Here is a 17,977-nt window from a genome sequence, read left to right as displayed (position 1 = left end):
TTTCTACATCTCCGCAACATTGCCAAATTAAGAAATGCATTATCACAGGATGATGCAGAAAAATTGGTGCATGCCTTTGTTAGCTCTAGATTAGACTACTGCAATTCACTACTGTCAGGATGTTCAAATAGGAATCTAAATAAACTTCAAATAGTTCAAAATGCCGCAGCCAGAGTTCTGACCAGAACTAGAAAATTTCAGCATATTAGACCAGTCCTATCAGCACTGCATTGGCTCCCAGTTAAATTTCGTATTGATTTTAAAATTCTATTATTAACATATAAAGCACTACACGGGCTTGCTCCTGAATACCTCCAGGAACTTATTTCCTACTATGAACCCCCACGTCAACTAAGATCACAGGGTGCTGGTCTTTTAGTAGTTCCACAAATTAATAAGGTAACAGCAGGGGGAAGAGCCTTTTCTTATAATGTCCCCCAGCTTTGGAACAACCTCCCAAAATGCGTACGGGACTCTGACACAGTCACAATCTTTAAGTCTAGGTTGAAAACCCACCTATTTGGTTTAGCATTTGATAATTAACATCCCCCCTTAGATAAAGGTACAGATCCAGGGGTTCATAGACGAAGGGTTTTATGGTAGACTGGGGCGCTGGTGCTGTCGTCCTGTCACTGCTCGTGGTCACTCAAGTTTGTTGACAGTGCAGTGGATGGATGCCATTGTCTCAGAATGCCCCCAAGCCTATGTTACCTTCTGGTTCTGCCTTTTTAGCTAGGCTGTAATAGTTTAACTTAATGCCGGAGTTGCTGCCACACTCCAGAAATGTGTTTAATTTCATCTGTCCTGTATATGTCCTCATACAGAGCTAATTTTCCCTGTTTTATTTTCTCCAAATGGCTGCCCGCCTGCTCGAGGAAAAATGAGATGAGGAGAGGCAAGCGAGTTATCCAGTGCCAGCCACCTACTGTCTGACCGGATAAGCCTACACCATGATGGACAATACTACATCTTTTCCTTTTCTTTATTTCTTTCTGTCTAAATTGTTGTTGTTGTCATGGTGACCGGTGTCGGCCAGAGGAGGATGGGTCCCCCCCCCCGAGTCTTGGTTCCTCTCAAGGTTTCTTCCTCATGCAAAAAACTAGGGAGTTTTTCCTTGCCACTGTCGCCCTTGGCTTGCTCACTGGGGGCTAGGCACGGACGTAGTTTTGGGGGGGGACGGGGGGGACATGTCCCCCCCACTTTTTCAAAAGCCGGTTTTGGTCCCCCCCAGTTTTTACAGTTAAAACCAAATATTTAAGTAGCGACGAAGTCATGTCCCCCCCACTTTTTAACGGTTAAAAAAACAATATCCAAATAGCGACAAATCTAGCACTAGGATCATGCAGCTCCGAGCTCCCCCCCCCCCCCCCCGCTCAACAATTTTTGTTCACAGCGCTCAACAATTTTCATTCAACCCCCCCCCCCCCGCTCAACAGTTCGCCACCCCAGGTTGTGTCCCCCCCACTTATGAAATCAAAACTACGTCCATGGGGCTAGGACTCGGCACTTGTAAAGCTGCTTTGTGACAACAACTGTTGTAAAAAGCGCTATATAAATAAAATTTGATTGATTGATTGATTGATTGATTTTTGGCTTGGAGATAGTAGCAAAACGAAAAACGAAAGCGCGTCGGCGCAGCTTATGCAGCGTCCGTAAAGCTGTCGTGCCTGTGAACAGAAGCTGTGAAATAGCGCCCCCTGTGGTCACAAAACTCGACGGTCCCAGAATGAGATGTAACACCTGGATACTGGGGAGCACCCTAGTGGTTGTCCTACTCTGTGACAAGGTTACAAAAGTGTGGAGTTTAGCTTATTGGTTATTTTGCAACTGGCGATTGAAAAATGGCAACTCATGCTTACATTCTCAGTTTTAAAAGCTGCTTCAATGTATTGGCTTCCGTGATCATAAGATATAAGACGAATTGTAAATGTTTCATTTCATTTTCACACCATCTTTAACACCAAGGTGAACATCACTGACGTTTGACTGATTGTCAAATGAGGACGTTTTATAGAGATATTGAACCTCTGTAAGCCTCTTTGGACAAAGGCGTTTGCCAAATGTAGCAAATATACCATTTCTGTGGCATTCTAAAAGTGCCTTCATTTGAACTTCACTTTTCCCTCTTTCCCACATATTTAATATGTATAATAATAATGTACACTTGTGTATAGCGAAAAAATAGTTTTATCTTATTTACTTTACTTTTTATTATCTTATTTACTTTACGTTTTATGTTATTTTAATATTTTTATCTTTAATTTCTTTTAACATTTTCTTTTTCTTTTCTCCTTTTAATGTTTCTTTTTATTTATACTGTAAAGCACTTTGAGTTGCATGTATGTATGAAAGGTGCTATACAAATAAAGATTATTATTATTAATATTTTGTTACACTGAAACATGTAAACGTTAAGTTATGCCAAAGTAGACAGCTGGATCACAACAGACCCACTACGTTAGCTAGCTAGAATAATATAGATGTGCTGTACTATTATTGCTCGGATCTGTGTACAGCTTTATGTGAAACATTTTCGTGTTTTTATTTTAATTTTTTTATACATCGAAGATCCACCACATAAGCACCGCGGCAAAATCACGTTTGCTATAAAACACCTTTGTTTGTGGGACCAGTGCTGCGAACCATGTGCTCCAACCTACTTCCGCTCATCCGCGGAAGTGACGCACGTGGCCTCCAGACTTGCTACGCAGCATCGGTCCAACGTCAGAGCGCGAGACGACGCCAGGCGGTCCAGGGGCAACAGGGGCAACAGGGGCAACTAACGTCATTCAACTGCGATAGATTTATAGCAGGCAGGGATTACAGTCGCCACAGAGACGTAAAACAGGCGTAAGTAGCACTCACACCGTCCCGGTGGCATTCATGTGTGCGGTGTAAACCTGTTGGAGCAGGAGATGATGGAGCGTGGACGTGAGTGGGGTAACTGGTGGGGGTAACTGGTGGGGGGTAACTGGTGGGGTGAGGATGCGAGGTGATGCAGCAGCCGTGCAGCGCAGTGCCATGGGCGGCCTGCACCGCCACTGCTGCGCACACACACACACACACGCTGGTGTTACTGTACACAGTGGTGTTAAAGTGACACGCAGGTGTTGATGTACTGCGACAACAGTGTTCACGTTCCTCCTCTCTCGGTATCACATCCACGGACATGCGGCGTTAGTCTTTAAAATAGAGATTTCAAGCTGATTGCCCACCGTGCTCACGTTTAGGAGGAGGCAGAGAGAGGAGAGGAGAGAGAGAGAGAGAGAGAGAGGAGAGGCATCTGGGCAGTTTGGGCGGCTCTCTGGTGTGTTTCACAATGTGGTTTTTGTTAGTGGAAAAGTATGGACGCTTACTCATCAGAGTTGTCACTTTTGTGTCAGTGATCTTTTGGGGTGCAATTAGGTGACACCACGAAAACAGTTTTTGAAGTATCATGCTATTAGGTAACTTATCATAAAGACAACTTGGACATGAAGCAAAAGCTATTTATCTTAAGAGACATTTGACATCTGACAGTAATGTCCTGCACATCAGCATATAGTCATTGTTTTCTAAAGTAACTTGTATGCTACTATTTTGTTAGTAGATTCGAAGCAAGACGTTTTCCTACAATGTTTGGCAATAAATAAACCTGTATTATTAACGTAATGCAAAACTTTTAATAAAAATAGTAAGAAATTATTCAGCAGCTAATTCTGATGAGAGCATGATGTTGCACTATCAAAAACTATCTTACCAGGTTCTGTTTTTTCCCCCCAATGTGGATTTAATTAATTTAGTTGTCATTTATTGGGTGGTTATTGTTTTCAGAGAGAGCGGAGAGATCAAATCATGAACCCTGTCTACAGCCCTGCATCAACAGGGGTTCCTTATGCCAACCCTAAAGGAATAGGCTACCCAGGTACATGAATATACACAAATAGATCTTGTTCAACATTGTCTCTCCTTTTTTAGAACCAACGCTTTGTAAGTTCCTGTGTCATTGAACATTGGATTCTTTTATTAGATTATTACTTTTGTAATGAAACGGTGCCTCTGTTATGACCTGCAGCTGGGTTTCCTGTTGGCTATGCCGCAGCTGCTCCGGCCTATTCTCCAAACATGTACCCTGGAGCCAACCCCGCATTCCCCACAGGTAAACTCTCAACACACACAGTGCTTCTTAGCTCCAGCTTCTTAAAGGTTAGAAGCCACGTGTGGATCATATCCTTCTCACTGAGGCCTGTACACTATGGTTTCATCATCTGACTGTTTTCCAGTTTTTATTGCCCAGGGAACAAGGGGAGTTGTAGAAAACAAAGAGTACTTTTTATGGTTCATTCCAATTCACTTTTGTATTCCTCTCTTTACATCTAAGATGGTCATTGTCACAATGACGAGCTTAAGTCACAGAATAGCTGATTGAGTCATTCCATTTCTTCTCAGTAAATGGATGCTTTAGTGTCATCCATCTAGAACCACAGGGTTACTAGAACCACAGGTTAATATATGATTCAAGTGCTTTTCGAAAAATTGTTGACACACAAATGTTCATTAGGAACAGTCAGATAATATAAATGATCGGTTTACTTGAACTTTAAGAATTTAGGATTGTGTTTTTATGTTTGTCAGAATATGTTTTTAATATTGTGTTTTGAATCGAGATGTGTCCACTATGGGAACAGATTTTGAATTAATTAGATGATGTATTTAAAAACATTAAATTGAAATGATGTTAAAAGAATTACAAGTCAGATAAATTAAGAAAGCTTAAACTATAACAAAGTGGCTAAACATGAACAAACCAGATAAAATTAAAATATGTTAAATACGTGAAATTATAGATGTTAGCATTGTGATTAAACAAGGCAGTTAATCCCACATTAACTGGAAGGACAGTTAAATTGGGTACCATATATTGAGGCTTTGCCCACTATTTGAGACTGACAGGTTGTCAGGTTTGCTGTTTCCATCACCAAAATGATTTAGAATTAATTTGGCTTTTCAGAGTCCTAAAATACCTTATGTATTCTAAATAGTCTTAATTTATTGACTTTCATTTAATGTATTTAAATGTATTATAAATTTGTTTTTCAGATCAAAACTAATATGTATTACACTTTCTATTATGTGATGTGCCTGCTATAATCTTGTAATGTAGTAGTTATAATATTGATATGCTGTAAGTTTTATGATTTATTTTAACATGATGTACTTTTTAACATTCACTTACTTAAACAATGATGTAAATGTGTTACCATAATGTGCGTACCATAAGAAATGGTTAAAGATGTGACTTGCATTCCAAATTACACTTATGTTAAAAAACACAAACAAGCAAACAAAATAAATGAGATAATGGTGTTAACCAGGCAAATGTATTGGACATATAGGATCTGTTTTTAGTGCTGAGTTCTGGTCTTCCTTACTCAGATGTTCAAGATTTGGCTTTTCACAGCCTTCCAGCATCTAGAGTTCTTTTTATTTCAGTTCCAAAATGGAGGCATTCATGGGACAATATAACATGACTCAAAATGACACACCTCTCAATGTTTCTTTTAAGATTTCCCTAAGAGTATTACTTCAGCATAATGAACACAACCTAAAAGCTTCTTAAGCAAACAGTATTTTGTCCTTATATGAGTGTAACACCTTTAAATAGGAATGTTACAAAGGTTATGTATTGAAATCTCTTTTTTTAAATCACCTTCTAGGTTATGCCCCAGGGACACCTTTCAAAATGTCCTGCTCCCCAACAACAGGTGCTGTCCCCCCCTACTCCACATCACCTAACCCCTACCCTGCTGCAGTCTACCCTGTGAGGACTTCCTATCCTCAGCAAAATCCTTACGCTCAGGTGAGTGGTTAAATAAGTGTGCCCATTAAGGCCATCAGTAACATCTGAATGTGTGTATTGGAGCTAAACTTTGTATGGCACTATATCTCCCTCCCCCTGGTGGAAGGAATTCCTATACTTAATTGTTTCTTCAGTGCACATATGTTAGTTTGTACAGAGCCCGTAAGGTGACATCATGTAAAAAAATAATAACGCGTGGCCACGACTTACTAACGCGTGCGAACGCCTTACTAACGCGTGGCCACGACTTACTAACGCGCGCGAACGCCTTACTAACGCGTGGCCACAACTTACTAACGCGTGCGAACGAGATAATTAACGCGTGCGAACGAGATAATTAAGTATTACTTTATATAAAGCCAGGTTTACCTTCCTTGGGCAGGCAGTTAGTGTACATCCCCTCCTTGGCAGTCAGTTCACGAACAACCCTGGGATCTGCTTGCTTTGCTGTGAAAAAATAAACTTTGTTGCCACGCGTAAAAGGCGACATTAGTATCTCGTTCCCACGCCTTAATTATCTCGTTCCCACGCCTTAAATATCTCGTTCGCACGCGTTAGTAAGTCGTGGCCACGCGTTAGTAAGGCGTTCGCACTCATTAGTAAGTCGTGGCCATGCGTTATTATATTTTTTACATGATGTCACCTTACGGGCTCCGTAAGTTTGTTTCTCCAAAATGTATCTTCTTTTCCACAGCAGCAAGGCACTTACTACACACAACCATTGTACGCCGCCCCGCCCCATGTAATTCATCACACTACAGTGGTTCAGCCCAATGGCATGCCAGCGGCTATTTATGCTCCGCCTATCCCACCTCCTCGTCCTAATGGCGTTGCTATGGGAATGGTAGCAGGCACTACAATGGCAATGTCAGCTGGTATGTGAGAAGGTTATCGTTGTTGATGTTTTTTAGCTATTCTAATAGCACCTCATACAATAAATGAATCTGAAACCTCAGAATGAGGGCATAAAATATTATTTTCCTTCGTAATCGTTTTGGATAATGAAGGATATTGAAGAAAGAGCTAATAGTGTTTGACAAAGATGTCTCTCACCTACGTGATTACATTACACATTATGTTTCCTTTAAACCACAGGAACTTTATTAACAACTCACTCCCCAACTCCAGTAGCTCCTCACCCTGTCACTGTGCCCACCTATCGACCCCCCGGAACTCCCACTTACAGCTATGTGCCCCCCCAGTGGTGAACAGATGGCACTGTAAGTACAACATGTTTGTTGACAACACAAATTCAGAGTACCAAGTATATCAATATCAATAAGGTGTTTTAGAATACACTAGCACTGTGTTTGAGACACAAAATGTGTTAATGTCCTTGATGAGACATTGTCAGTTGTGTGATTGTCTTCCCCAGGTCAGAAGATGGTAGATATGCATCCGCACAGTCCAGTATTTTACAGTTACAGTTGGGGCTGATGCCACGTGTGTTTCCAGCCAGTGGTTCTTCCTTCCAAGCATAATGTGAATCTGAAGAGAGTTGGCATAGGAAAGTGCGCTTTGGAATGAGAACAAGAACCATTCCATTGCAACTAAATTAGCATTACATATGTGTTCAACGGCATCTCTTACATCAGAAGACTAGCTCTTCATGCAGACTTGTGTTTTGTGGTCTGTCTTGCAGTTTTTATAGCATTGAAGCATAAAAGTGGTGAAAAGAAGTTAAGGCAGTTGGAATTGATTTGTATTTGGAATCTATATTGAATGCATGTATATATTGAAAATAACAATGCTAGCTGAATCTACCTGCTGTGGTTGATACAAAATCATAAGGTTATCAGAAGAAAAATCCAAAGGATTATGGTTAAAAAAAAACAGCAACTTGACATCTCAAATGCAGTGTGTCTATATTGTTATTTCATAGAAAAATTTAATGGCATTTTTTTTCCCCCATTTTTAAAAAGGTGTTTTCAAATTCTTCTTTTTTTGTTTTAACTAGGATTTCAATTTTTGAAAGTATACCTGATATGTTTTAATCTGGGGAACACACACATTGCGCTTTTGCCACTACGTATTTGAAGGAGGAGTCAGATATTTTTTTATTTAGCACCTCAAAAGACAGATATCCATTTCTCTTCTGATTGGGTCATCATTTCTCATGCTCTCACTGGAGGTAATTGATGCACATATTTGTGTGTATATAGATTGGTTAGGTGATCTGCTGAACAACCCTTTGTACCGGTGCTGAGAGCATGCCTACTTATTTCAGTGTTGTTTTTTTTAGGTTTAAGTTAAAAACATAACTGAAGGAGTGACAGAGGAATCGTTGCTAACAACATTTTGAAATATAAACCTGCAAATTATAAAATTGAGTATGTTGGCAATTTATAATGCAAACATTTGATAACACTACCAAGGACACAGTAACTTATTTGAATCATTTGGTTAAGAAAAAAAAACCTTTATTGCTTGTTACCTCAAGATTGCATCATCACTGACCGAATTTTCATTGTCTTTTTACTTATTCATATATACTGCCTATGTCACCTCAGTTAAATAATGTTTTGTAATGTTTTGGGGTTTTGTTTTGTATTTTCAGGAAATACCAAAAAATAAACATAATAATGAACATTGTCCTTAGTGTTTATTATGCACAAAAGCAAGAATTTGGGGAAGCTTATAGTTACTTGGGTGGCTTTTGGACTCAAACACAATAAGTATGCTTGTAGGAGGAATGGCATGGAGGGCAGTAAGCGGTGAAAAATCTTCTAAGAGTAGAACCAGAGCCAGAGGACTAACTGTTAAAAGACATGAACAATCCCACGAATACCAACCAGTCCCTCCAATTCGTTGTGGTTTCACCAACTATCCATTCCAAGGTTGGAACTCCAAGTTTAAATCAAATTACACAACGTTCTAAAACCGTTGCGTAAATGACGGTTAAAATCTTTTTTAAGTATCCAGTTATAGTTTGAATTGTTTTATTTTTAAAAAAGTGTAATATTTTGCTTATGTTACGTAGGTTATGATGTCTCTGTCTTGAAAACTAACGGTTAAAGTTAAACGACGTAGCACCACAGAGGACCTGACGTATCTCATAGGTACGTCAGAAGTAGCTGGCTAATTAGCAGCGTTAGCCCAGCAACACAACGAGCTAATTAATGATAATATAACACATTAGCAGAACTACTGTTATGGAGACTAAAAAACCAAGATGTGATTAGCATCTAATATAACCAACCTAGCTAGGTAATCAGCTGGCTAAAATAGCCGATTGATAATTCCAACTTATTTAGCTAGCTAGCCATTAATTAGCTAGCAAGGTTGGCTGAGTGCACGACTGTAACTTTTATTTTAAACAAGATATTTGTGACGGTCTAATACATTTTTTGTTTAACTCCATTTTACTTTTTAGTAAGAAACAAACCCCGCCATGGATTCAGACGGTGCTTTTCGACAGGTTCAAAACCAAAAACGTCGACAGGTAGCTGGTTAACGTTAGTTAGGTGGATAACTAGTTAGCCAAATAATCTAAATTAAATTAGTCAGACATAAATTATTTTCTTACATGTTGGGAAGTGTCTTCGTTACCAGCTAATATTCTTTTGGCTACATCTGACTTTTTCCTGCACTGTACCTTAATTTTATACCAAATATGCAGTTAGTTCCAATATGCAATACCAATAAATTAAATATAATAGGCTAATACAGAATTACGAAAAGTGCTTGCACACAGGTACAGACACAGCTCTGTTAAGAGGGGGTAAAACATCCTGTAAACTAAAATTGTAAATTAAAATGTGGAAGCAACAGAGAGCAATTTACAACTTAATGACTAAAATCTTTTTAACGAACTATTAAATCTGTAGAATTATATAGATTGCAGTGCCACACCGTTTTGAACCTATGACTTATAAAATTTCTGCATACCAGCAGACGTCGCTGTTCTGACGTCGATGCTCTAAAGGGCAGTTGAGCCATTTCCCCAAGCGCATTCAGCTGTACTAGGACGTTTGTAGCTGTTGTGACAGGGTAACATAGCTAGATTAACCACAATGAAACTACTATTGAAGATAAAATGGCATATAACTGTCATTAAAAGCAGACTCTTTGATGGATCACCACAGTATTTAATGTTTATAGTAAAAAAAGCCAAGGAATTGCATGTCTTTTCAGGCAGCATCCTTTGAGTTGAGAAATGAACTTTGTAGAGGGGATGAAATTGGCTCACAGCAGAAAAGGGAGGTTTATGTTAGAAGCTCCTACAGGTGAGAATGACTTTTCAAAGCTTGCATACATGTACATTGTTGATAGGAAAAAGTTACAATGTATTGTTTTCTCAAGGAGAAATTTGAATGAGCTTGCTTCAGATACACCAGCAGTTTTGAGGGGAGAAAAGGATGCAGAGGATGCTCCTGCTAGTGTCTCAATATCCAACTTATTCAATGCTAATGCAAGTCGACTTCGTAAGTCTTTCAGAAAATCTACCAGATAAAATGTTCTTTTATATAATCCTGTGAGCATATTGTATAATTCTCTTAGTTCTTACATCTTAAACACTACTTAATTGATTGATTCTGCTGGTTCTGACATAGCAAACAATACGTATTTGTAAAGATTCTGAATGTGTTTGTTGGTCTCATGTTGCCTTCAAACATGAAGGTGGCGTACATATCGGCAGCAATCAGCAGGGGCTTCCAACGTTTAGCATGTCGGCCTCAAGAGCCCCACCACAGTCTGGTCCTACCATTGTTCAATACTCTGCTCAATCTGGAGGTGGTACGCAGCAGTACTACGTGCCTGCCAACAAGGTGGTTGTCCAAGGTAAAAGCTTAATTTGATCACATCAAGCAGTAATTTATGGTTGGAATATATTTGGAATTGTATATAAATTTTGAGTTAAAAATATAGACTAAATTCTATATTTATTTTCTTGTTATGCCCTTGGAGACCCTATAAAGGAATTTTATTATCTTATTGAGCAACAGTATATTAACATTTTAAATATTTGTAAATGTTGTACACAAAACCCAAAAATGTACATATCATTCTAGTAAAAGGTTTAGGGTAAAATACCTTTTCCATTTCAAAACTCCAAAGCTATCATTCCAGTGTTACATTTCTACAGCGTGTAGGGAGGATTTTTGTTACAGTGTGGTATTTGCATTGGCACCTACAATGCTGCTTGATTGGTCGAATGGCCTGTTCAAATGCATTAAGACTGAGAAAAGAGGAAGCGGCAGGGATGACTCCGATGTCCCCTGTGTTATTTACATCAGGAGGCAAGTGATGTCATAGTGATGTCAATAGCTTTAATTGTAATTGCACACATAGCTAGTGGTTTGGACAGCATTACATATTGAAGGCAGAGGGAGAAACAGTTTCTCTCTACACATGGCTGTGATTGGAGAGGAAACAGAGTCAGGTATGTTTTGTTTTTTTGCTTTTCTGCTTTAAATATTAAGGTGTGAATAATGCATCAGGAAAAATATTTTAACCCAAAAGCCTAGAGTGTAATGTAGGCTTCTTTATCTAATGACCTAATTTTTAAATAGACACAATGAGGGCTTTCTATTATTAAATAAGAACTTACCAGGTGCTCACAGAACCTAGTCATGTATCAACTTGATAAGTTTCCAGCTTGGGTAGAAGAATTGATTTGAAAATGTGAATAGCCTTTGATTTCTGTTTAGAGGCAGTGAATAGTTGTGTAGTTTCATATCTACACTATGTATCTGTTGCCAGTATTTTAAAATTGCACAAGTTAAATGCATTAAATATTTTGACAGCAGTGGTTTCATGCCTGCTCACTTGCCTCTTTAGCTCTGTTCTCTGTTCACTGCCTCTCTCTCCACCCTCATCTCGCTCTCTCTCTCTCCCCACCCTCATCTTTCTCTCCACCCCATCTCTCTCTCTCTCTCCCTCTCTCTCTCCACCCCCATCTCTCTCTCTCTCTCTCTCTCTCTCTCTCTCTCTCCCTCTCTCTCTCTCTCCAACCCCATCTCTCTCTATCTCTCTCTCTGTGCAATGCTTGAGTGCTCTGCCCACTCTGCTGGCTGACGTCACTGTCTTTCCTGGAATTGGACACCAGCAGGGAAATGTAAATGCTGAACAGCAAATAAGATGTACACTGACGTCAGTCCAGAGTCATACTGTGATTACAGGCAATTGCTTTTGTGGGAGAAAGACACTGCCAGATTAATCATGTGTTAGATAATATACTGTTGCTACCTCAGTGAGACAGAGGGAGAGAGCATTCTGAAGGTTTAATGATATCATCAGAAAATAAAAATGATGGGACTTAAGGATTTGAATCAGTTGTGTACTCTTGTGTTGTGTCTTTGTTTTGCATATTTGATACTGAATAGCAAAGTTTGTGGCTGCTATAACTGTTCTCGAGGTAGGAATGTTGCTATGCTTCTTTAGTCCTGGAAAACCACATAGTTTTCAGTAGTGTGTAATCCATTTAATCCATTTGACTATATCTGCATTTGACTAAATCCACAACTAAAATATCTAATATGCATAATAAAATGTCAGCCTACTAGTTGAGAGCAGCTCAGTGTAATCTCTTATCCTTCCAGGTATTTAGGGTTTTATTCACAAGAAGGCTTAAGTCTTACCATTTTTATAAGCATGCTTGTGTTTCATTATTTATGGTCATCTATACTTGCTTGATAAAGATAGAATACTAGAACATCTTTAAGTATGTGTAACATAATATGCAATAGAGAGATGTTTCTGTGTAAGAAACAACCTCTTGACCTCAGATGGCCTTATTGCTCTGCATCAATTTATAGGGACCCAGAAATAGCACTGACGTGGTTTAAATGACATCATTGATTGTTTTGGTGATGCTTCACTACACAGTGAATAAGATAGGAATAATGGAACTGACAAGATTAAAATTACTATATAAAATGTAATATAACCTAAAGACCATCAAAGCCATAACATTTCGCACTGTGACTTTGGATAGTTTTATTGTTATTTTTGACAGATATATCCCAGTTCTATGCTATTTCCAGTAAGCTAACCTTAATTTACAAATATCGCGTTGGTATGATCGAAGGAAAGGCCTCCCCATTAAAACACTAAATGTAGGCTATTTGTAATTCTATTATTAGATACATATCAGGATAGGCACTCAGATATAAAAATAAATTGACTTGAAGATCATTTGAATTGTGCAAATGAACTAAAATGCAAATTGTTTATGTTTTTGTGTATCTGTGTGTGTGTGTGTGCGTGTGTGTGTGCGTGTTACTCCAGCTGCTACAGGCGATATGTCTGCGTATCAGATGTGTTCACCCACCTCCAGTCTCCCACAGGGTGTAGTGATGACCAGCTCTCCAGGATCCCTGCACAGCCCTCAGCAACTAGCTGAGGACGCCTCGAGGAAGAGGGAGCTCCGGCTGATGAAGAACAGGTACCATATTTGCTCCATTCCTATACTTAACCTCCTGAGAAGTGTGTGTGTGTGTGTGTGAGTGTGTGTATGTATATACACACCCCCACCCACTGCAATATAAAGATTTTAGCCCATTGCAACTGTCAGCTTGTACCTAATCATCTATTTGCATAATATTTAAAGCAGGTTGTGTACTCAAATTATCTTTAACACATCCTGCATGTATTTCACTAACATAAACTCTCTACGGTTTCTGTCTCCTCTCCATCTATGTGGACTTACTCGTCACTTTTTAAAGATGTCTGTACTGCTATAAGTCAAAAGTTTTATTTCATGATGTTTAAAAAAAAGCCAATGCACTCTATTTTTGTTGTTTTTTCTTCTTTGTTCCAGTTTTTCCTGAACTAGAGAAACCAAACTTTTAAAAACTATTGTGCGGTCATGTTGTGCATTTATCATTTTAAGTCATCTTTATGAAATATTGTTGTAGCTTAATTTCAGATAGTAATGAAACAAGAGATTTAAATAATTGTAAACATGTAAACAGAAATGACTTTACTATTGTTGTATCTCTTTATATCTGTATTTCTTTGTATGAGAAGAGATTTTTTTTTTTTTTAGAACATGCCAATTCCCATAACTACTTATTCCTTTATTTCGTCTATCTCATCTCTTGAGATACAAAAAGGCTAGACTTGGGGGATGGGTGGAACTATGAGAGATCTTTTATTTTAGATAAAACAAATGCAAATATCTTAAGAATTACCTATAGAGTGTGCAGTCATTTGTAGCACAATTTACATTTGTTATTGATTTAAGATCTTTCTGTTTGTCTGTCTGTCTGTCTGCCTAATCTGTGTGTGGGAAAATTGCAAATTAGAATTTGATGAAACAGCCTATTCACTTCCCTGCAATGTGGCAGTTTTTATTTTGCATGTTAATAAAATGTCAAAGGAAGGGACATTCAAACAACAAATAACTGTTAGTTACAGATCCCAAGGTATCTGTTTTTGACACACAGAATGGAAATAGTGTTCAATCAAGAAAGCTGCAAAAAAATGATTTGAGTTGTGTTAGCTTCAGTGTCCTAATGTCAGAATATCATGTAATGAGCTGGAAAGTTCTTTGCTTTTCATTTCTTACAGAATCAGTGTTTGATTTGTGTTGGCAGGATCCAGATCTAAACAGGCTGATGGATATTAGTACTGTACTGTCTAGTGCTCTTGGATAACAATGCTGGTCAGAACCATTAAGGTTAAATCTTGCTCAACTGAGAATACTCAGAGTCCCAGTATGGTTTCAGAGTGCTTTGCTAAAACGGAACGGCAGTCTTTAATAAAACATAAATAAGTTTCCTTCGGTAGGTGAAGAATAGCACACATTTAAATCTGGTGTAGATTAAGCAAACCTAGTACACAGGTTTCCAGCTAGAGAGGTGCATAATACAGTTGCTCTTTACCAAACCAGATAAATTTGCCAGTTTGACTGTACCTTTGTTCAGAAAATTTAATAATATAGTTGTATATTAAAAGTAGACAGAGAAAAAAGTACATTTATTATTAACATTTGATTAATACATGTACATAAGTTATGACAATTCTGACCCTCACATTCCCTTTGACACATTTTGCTCCACATGCACTTGATTGGCTTGCTGAATGGCTAGTTTATTTTCTGCCTTGACTCTGGAAGTCAAAACAGACATGGAAATGCTCACAGGGCGTCTTTGTTGTCGCTTCCAGGGAAGCTGCCCGGGAGTGCCGTCGGAAGAAGAAAGAGTATGTCAAATGTCTCGAAAATCGGGTTGCTGTGCTTGAAAATCAAAACAAGATGCTCATCGAAGAACTTAAGGCCCTAAAGGACCTTTACTGTCACAAAATTTAATAGTGAAAGGCCATTTTAGGCCAGACATTAAAGAGACTCCTCGTTGCAGGCTACTGCAAGCATCTGGGCAAAGGTGCTTTATACTTCTTGTTTAACTACTGTTCGCAACAGCCAGAAAAGGCCATGGTTGCCTCATGTGTGTAATTCTGTGTGTTGAAGACCTTTTGTGCCTGCATCTGTTGGTGGTGTTAGAAAGCATGTCTCCTGCACTGTTCTGGAGTCAGTGAATGTGGTATGTTGCATTTGTCGCTTGTGCTTTTGCAGGGAGGCGGCTAAAGAGTGTCGCCGTAGGAAGAGAGAGTATATACGCTGCCTAGAGACACGCCTTACAATGCTGGAGGTGCAAAACAAGAAGCTCTTCGATGAGCTACAGTACCTGAAAGAAATCTATGCTGGAAAGTCCAGTTAGGTGTGGGACACCACATCTCAGCACATCTCATGACCTTACCTCCACTACTTTCATCCTAACAGCAAAAGCTGAAGGAGGTTTATGGTTATTTTGTGAGAAATTAATTTAGACTAGCACAAGAATGGTAATCAAAAAAATGTTTTTTGAAAAAAAAATGTATTTGAATTGTTTTTGGATTATAACTGTTTAAATTGTGAAAGCTACTTTCAGTGTTTAATGTTAAAAAAAATCTTTTTAAAGATTTTATGACATTTGAGTCTGCCTACTTAGATCTAAGTATATTTCAAGTGAATGGAAATTGAACAAAAATGTGAGTGTATCTCCATCTATGTAGTGAATTTAAACTGAGTAAATATATTTTTGACAGTTAATTTGGATTTTCTCTCTCTCTCTCGCTCTCTCTTTGGCTGAATACTGCAACTCTGAACCACTTTGTTGCATAGTCTTTCTTCCCTTTATGATAGTTGGGACTGGTTGTTTATATTTCACTAGAGATGTCCCATAAATTGTACAAGGTATCAATGGCTCAGTGATGCAAAGACAATATTTATGTATAACATTTGTAAAATATGTAATAATTGTATATATTAAATAATTGATATATTATTGATATAATATAAAAATTATTATTTTATAATTTATTTAATATTTTAAAAATATTTTATGTAATACATTTGTATAATATTTTTGTGTTGTGTTGAATGCATAAAATAACAGTGATTGTGGAGTTACAGGACAGAGAGCAAAGTGTAATACAACTATGCAATAACATTATACTGAGTGATGGCCAATTTCATCTTGGACCTTGATCTGACCATGTGAATAATTTAGGTCATTTACATTATGTGACTGTAGGGGCTTTTATTTAATGTGTCACCAACAACTAAATGAGCAGTGCACAGTTAAAGATTAAACTGTTGCTTTAACTTTGCATCACAAGAAGAACATTGCACATTGCAGTTAGAATCTTCTTGGTTAGTCCAACTTTTCATTACATAGATGTTTTGAACTTTTGACTACCCAGCAAAATTCTACACTCTACATGTGCATGTACTTTATGCAGGTTTTTTGCTGTACTTAAATACACTAAAACTTAGGGATATTTAGCTTTTGGATGAAATTTATAGCAAACATCATGTATGAAGATGAAATTAGGCCTGTGTTGTCTGTGCAGAGGCACAATGACTGGATTAATGATGTTGTTCCTGTAATATGGGCTTGTCTGTGTTGACTAGACACACCTGGCCACACTAACACTACCACCACCACCACCACCAAAGGCTCGTCTGGTGACAACAGTGGCTGAAGTGTAGTGCTCTCCTTGATGTCTCCAACATTATTGGTGACCATAATTTCTGCTCAGCGTGCATTGACCTTCACCAGTGAACAGCACTGAGGCCCCATGGTCTATCGTCCAGTGTAAATGCTCCCCAACCCATGCAAGATGATGTCGCCAGTGCTTGGTGGTGTGGTCAGGTACCCTTGAAGGGTCATCTAGCATGCAGTCCACTCTGATGTTTCGAATGGTTCGGTGCCTCTCGGGTGCCTCTCACCTGCTTTAAATGTGCCTGGAGTTGTGGCATTCATCATCTGTTTCTGCGGTTGCACTGTTCACAATGAAGCAGTCATCGGTGTGGCATGTGGCTAAAAGGGCGTCCACTTTCTGTGATTAGTCCAGTCTCTCTGTATTTCTGTTGCAACCTACTGATGACACTTAAGCTCAGTGGCCACTTCCGTCTGAGAACATCCTGTTTGAAACTTCGCAATGGCCAAGCACTGTTGATCAATTGTTAGGTGTCACCTTGGCCTCATGATGTCACAATGTGAACAGCACGAGGACTGTTTAAATAGCAATCCCAATTGAACCAGGAATTGTTGTCGATTCATGGATCAAACACCTGCTGAGGATTTTGCTTTTAAACTCCTTAGTAGAGAACAGCAAGTTATGCAAAACGTACTGAAACACCGTACAGTTGGACATGTGCATTCAAAGGTTTAGAGAAGGTCACATTATGATCACGTGTAGAGTTTAGAGGGCAGTGTAGGTTCATCCTAAATAAATTGCACCCGAAAGCCAAATATCCTTAACATTTTGTGAGTCTCTGTAAACACCCGAACATATCAAGGAATATACCGGTGGCCTGGAAAGTCCTCGGTGAATTGAGTGTATAAGATCTGACGAGGAGTATTGTGAGAACTACAGCTTTAATCTTTCATTCCCGAGTGGCACAACCACTGCAGACAGGTACACTAACCTAATTTGGAAGTATTATTTCTTCCAGTCATTACAAGATATAATGAAAAACATTTATATAAACATTAAATACTTTGGTATAACCCAGACTCCATGTTACCAAAATGCTTTTGCATGTTCCGGAGATATCTGTAGAGAAATTAAGCCAGGTGTCAAAACAGCTCTGTAGTCCCTGTTCGTAACATTCTCAGAAAACTCATCATCAGGTCTTATATGGTATTC

The 17,977-nt window shown here is 38.6% G+C and overlaps 2 protein-coding genes across 12 annotated transcripts; both read left to right on the top strand.

Moving 5' to 3' along the window:
* Nucleotides 1–2,657: 2,657 nt before the first annotated feature.
* Nucleotides 2,658–8,428, top strand: fam168b (family with sequence similarity 168 member B). 2 transcript variants are annotated; one of them, XM_076994635.1, is made up of 7 exons: nt 2,658–2,850; nt 3,814–3,904; nt 4,055–4,138; nt 5,697–5,839; nt 6,537–6,714; nt 6,935–7,059; nt 7,215–8,428. In XM_076994635.1, the coding sequence occupies exons 2-6, from the start codon at nt 3,835–3,837 to the stop codon at nt 7,045–7,047; spliced, it is 588 nt and encodes a 195-aa protein (XP_076850750.1). In that variant the 5' UTR covers nt 2,658–2,850; nt 3,814–3,834; the 3' UTR covers nt 7,048–7,059; nt 7,215–8,428. The 2 variants fall into 2 exon arrangements, with proteins under 2 accessions (XP_076850750.1, XP_076850749.1); XM_076994634.1 differs by having other exon boundaries at nt 2,659–2,850; nt 6,534–6,714.
* A 184-nt stretch (nt 8,429–8,612) lies between these two features.
* On the top strand, nt 8,613–16,037 carry cremb (cAMP responsive element modulator b). Of its 10 annotated transcripts, XM_076994626.1 has the most exons (9): nt 8,613–8,676; nt 8,820–8,898; nt 9,213–9,281; nt 9,974–10,065; nt 10,142–10,263; nt 10,460–10,621; nt 13,070–13,226; nt 14,951–14,986; nt 15,357–16,037. In XM_076994626.1, exons 3-9 carry the CDS (start codon nt 9,231–9,233, stop codon nt 15,499–15,501), a joined length of 765 nt encoding a protein of 254 aa, XP_076850741.1. In that variant the 5' UTR covers nt 8,613–8,676; nt 8,820–8,898; nt 9,213–9,230; the 3' UTR covers nt 15,502–16,037. The 10 variants fall into 10 exon arrangements, 8 of the variants coding, with proteins under 8 accessions (XP_076850741.1, XP_076850743.1, XP_076850740.1 ...); XR_013126815.1 differs by lacking the exon at nt 8,613–8,676 and having other exon boundaries at nt 8,698–8,898; nt 14,951–15,165; nt 15,357–15,495; XM_076994628.1 differs by lacking the exon at nt 8,613–8,676 and having other exon boundaries at nt 8,698–8,898; nt 10,145–10,263.
* Nucleotides 16,038–17,977: the final 1,940 nt, after the last annotated feature.

The sequence above is a fragment of the Brachyhypopomus gauderio genome, unplaced genomic scaffold, assembly GCF_052324685.1.
Source record: "Brachyhypopomus gauderio isolate BG-103 unplaced genomic scaffold, BGAUD_0.2 sc153, whole genome shotgun sequence".
In the NCBI taxonomy this organism is placed as follows: Eukaryota; Metazoa; Chordata; class Actinopteri; order Gymnotiformes; family Hypopomidae; genus Brachyhypopomus; species Brachyhypopomus gauderio.
This window is presented reverse-complemented; position numbering and strand designations above follow the sequence as displayed.

What these genes read in the sequence shown, in the direction of transcription:
- fam168b (XM_076994634.1), top strand. Translation starts at nt 3,835, where the DNA reads ATGAACCCTGTCTACAGCCCTGCATCAACAGGGGTTCCTTATGCCAAC. An exon ending in TAAAGGAATAGGCTACCCAG is followed by an intron (nt 3,905 to 4,054) that starts GTACATGAATAT and finishes TATGACCTGCAG; the next exon opens with CTGGGTTTCCTGTTGGCTAT. An exon ending in AGCAAAATCCTTACGCTCAG is followed by an intron (nt 5,840 to 6,533) that starts GTGAGTGGTTAA and finishes TCTTTTCCACAG; the next exon opens with CAGCAAGGCACTTACTACAC.
- cremb (XM_076994626.1), top strand. Translation starts at nt 9,231, where the DNA reads ATGGATTCAGACGGTGCTTTTCGACAGGTTCAAAACCAAAAACGTCGA. An exon ending in AAAACCAAAAACGTCGACAG is followed by an intron (nt 9,282 to 9,973) that starts GTAGCTGGTTAA and finishes ATGTCTTTTCAG; the next exon opens with GCAGCATCCTTTGAGTTGAG. An exon ending in TGCTAATGCAAGTCGACTTC is followed by an intron (nt 10,264 to 10,459) that starts GTAAGTCTTTCA and finishes TCAAACATGAAG; the next exon opens with GTGGCGTACATATCGGCAGC.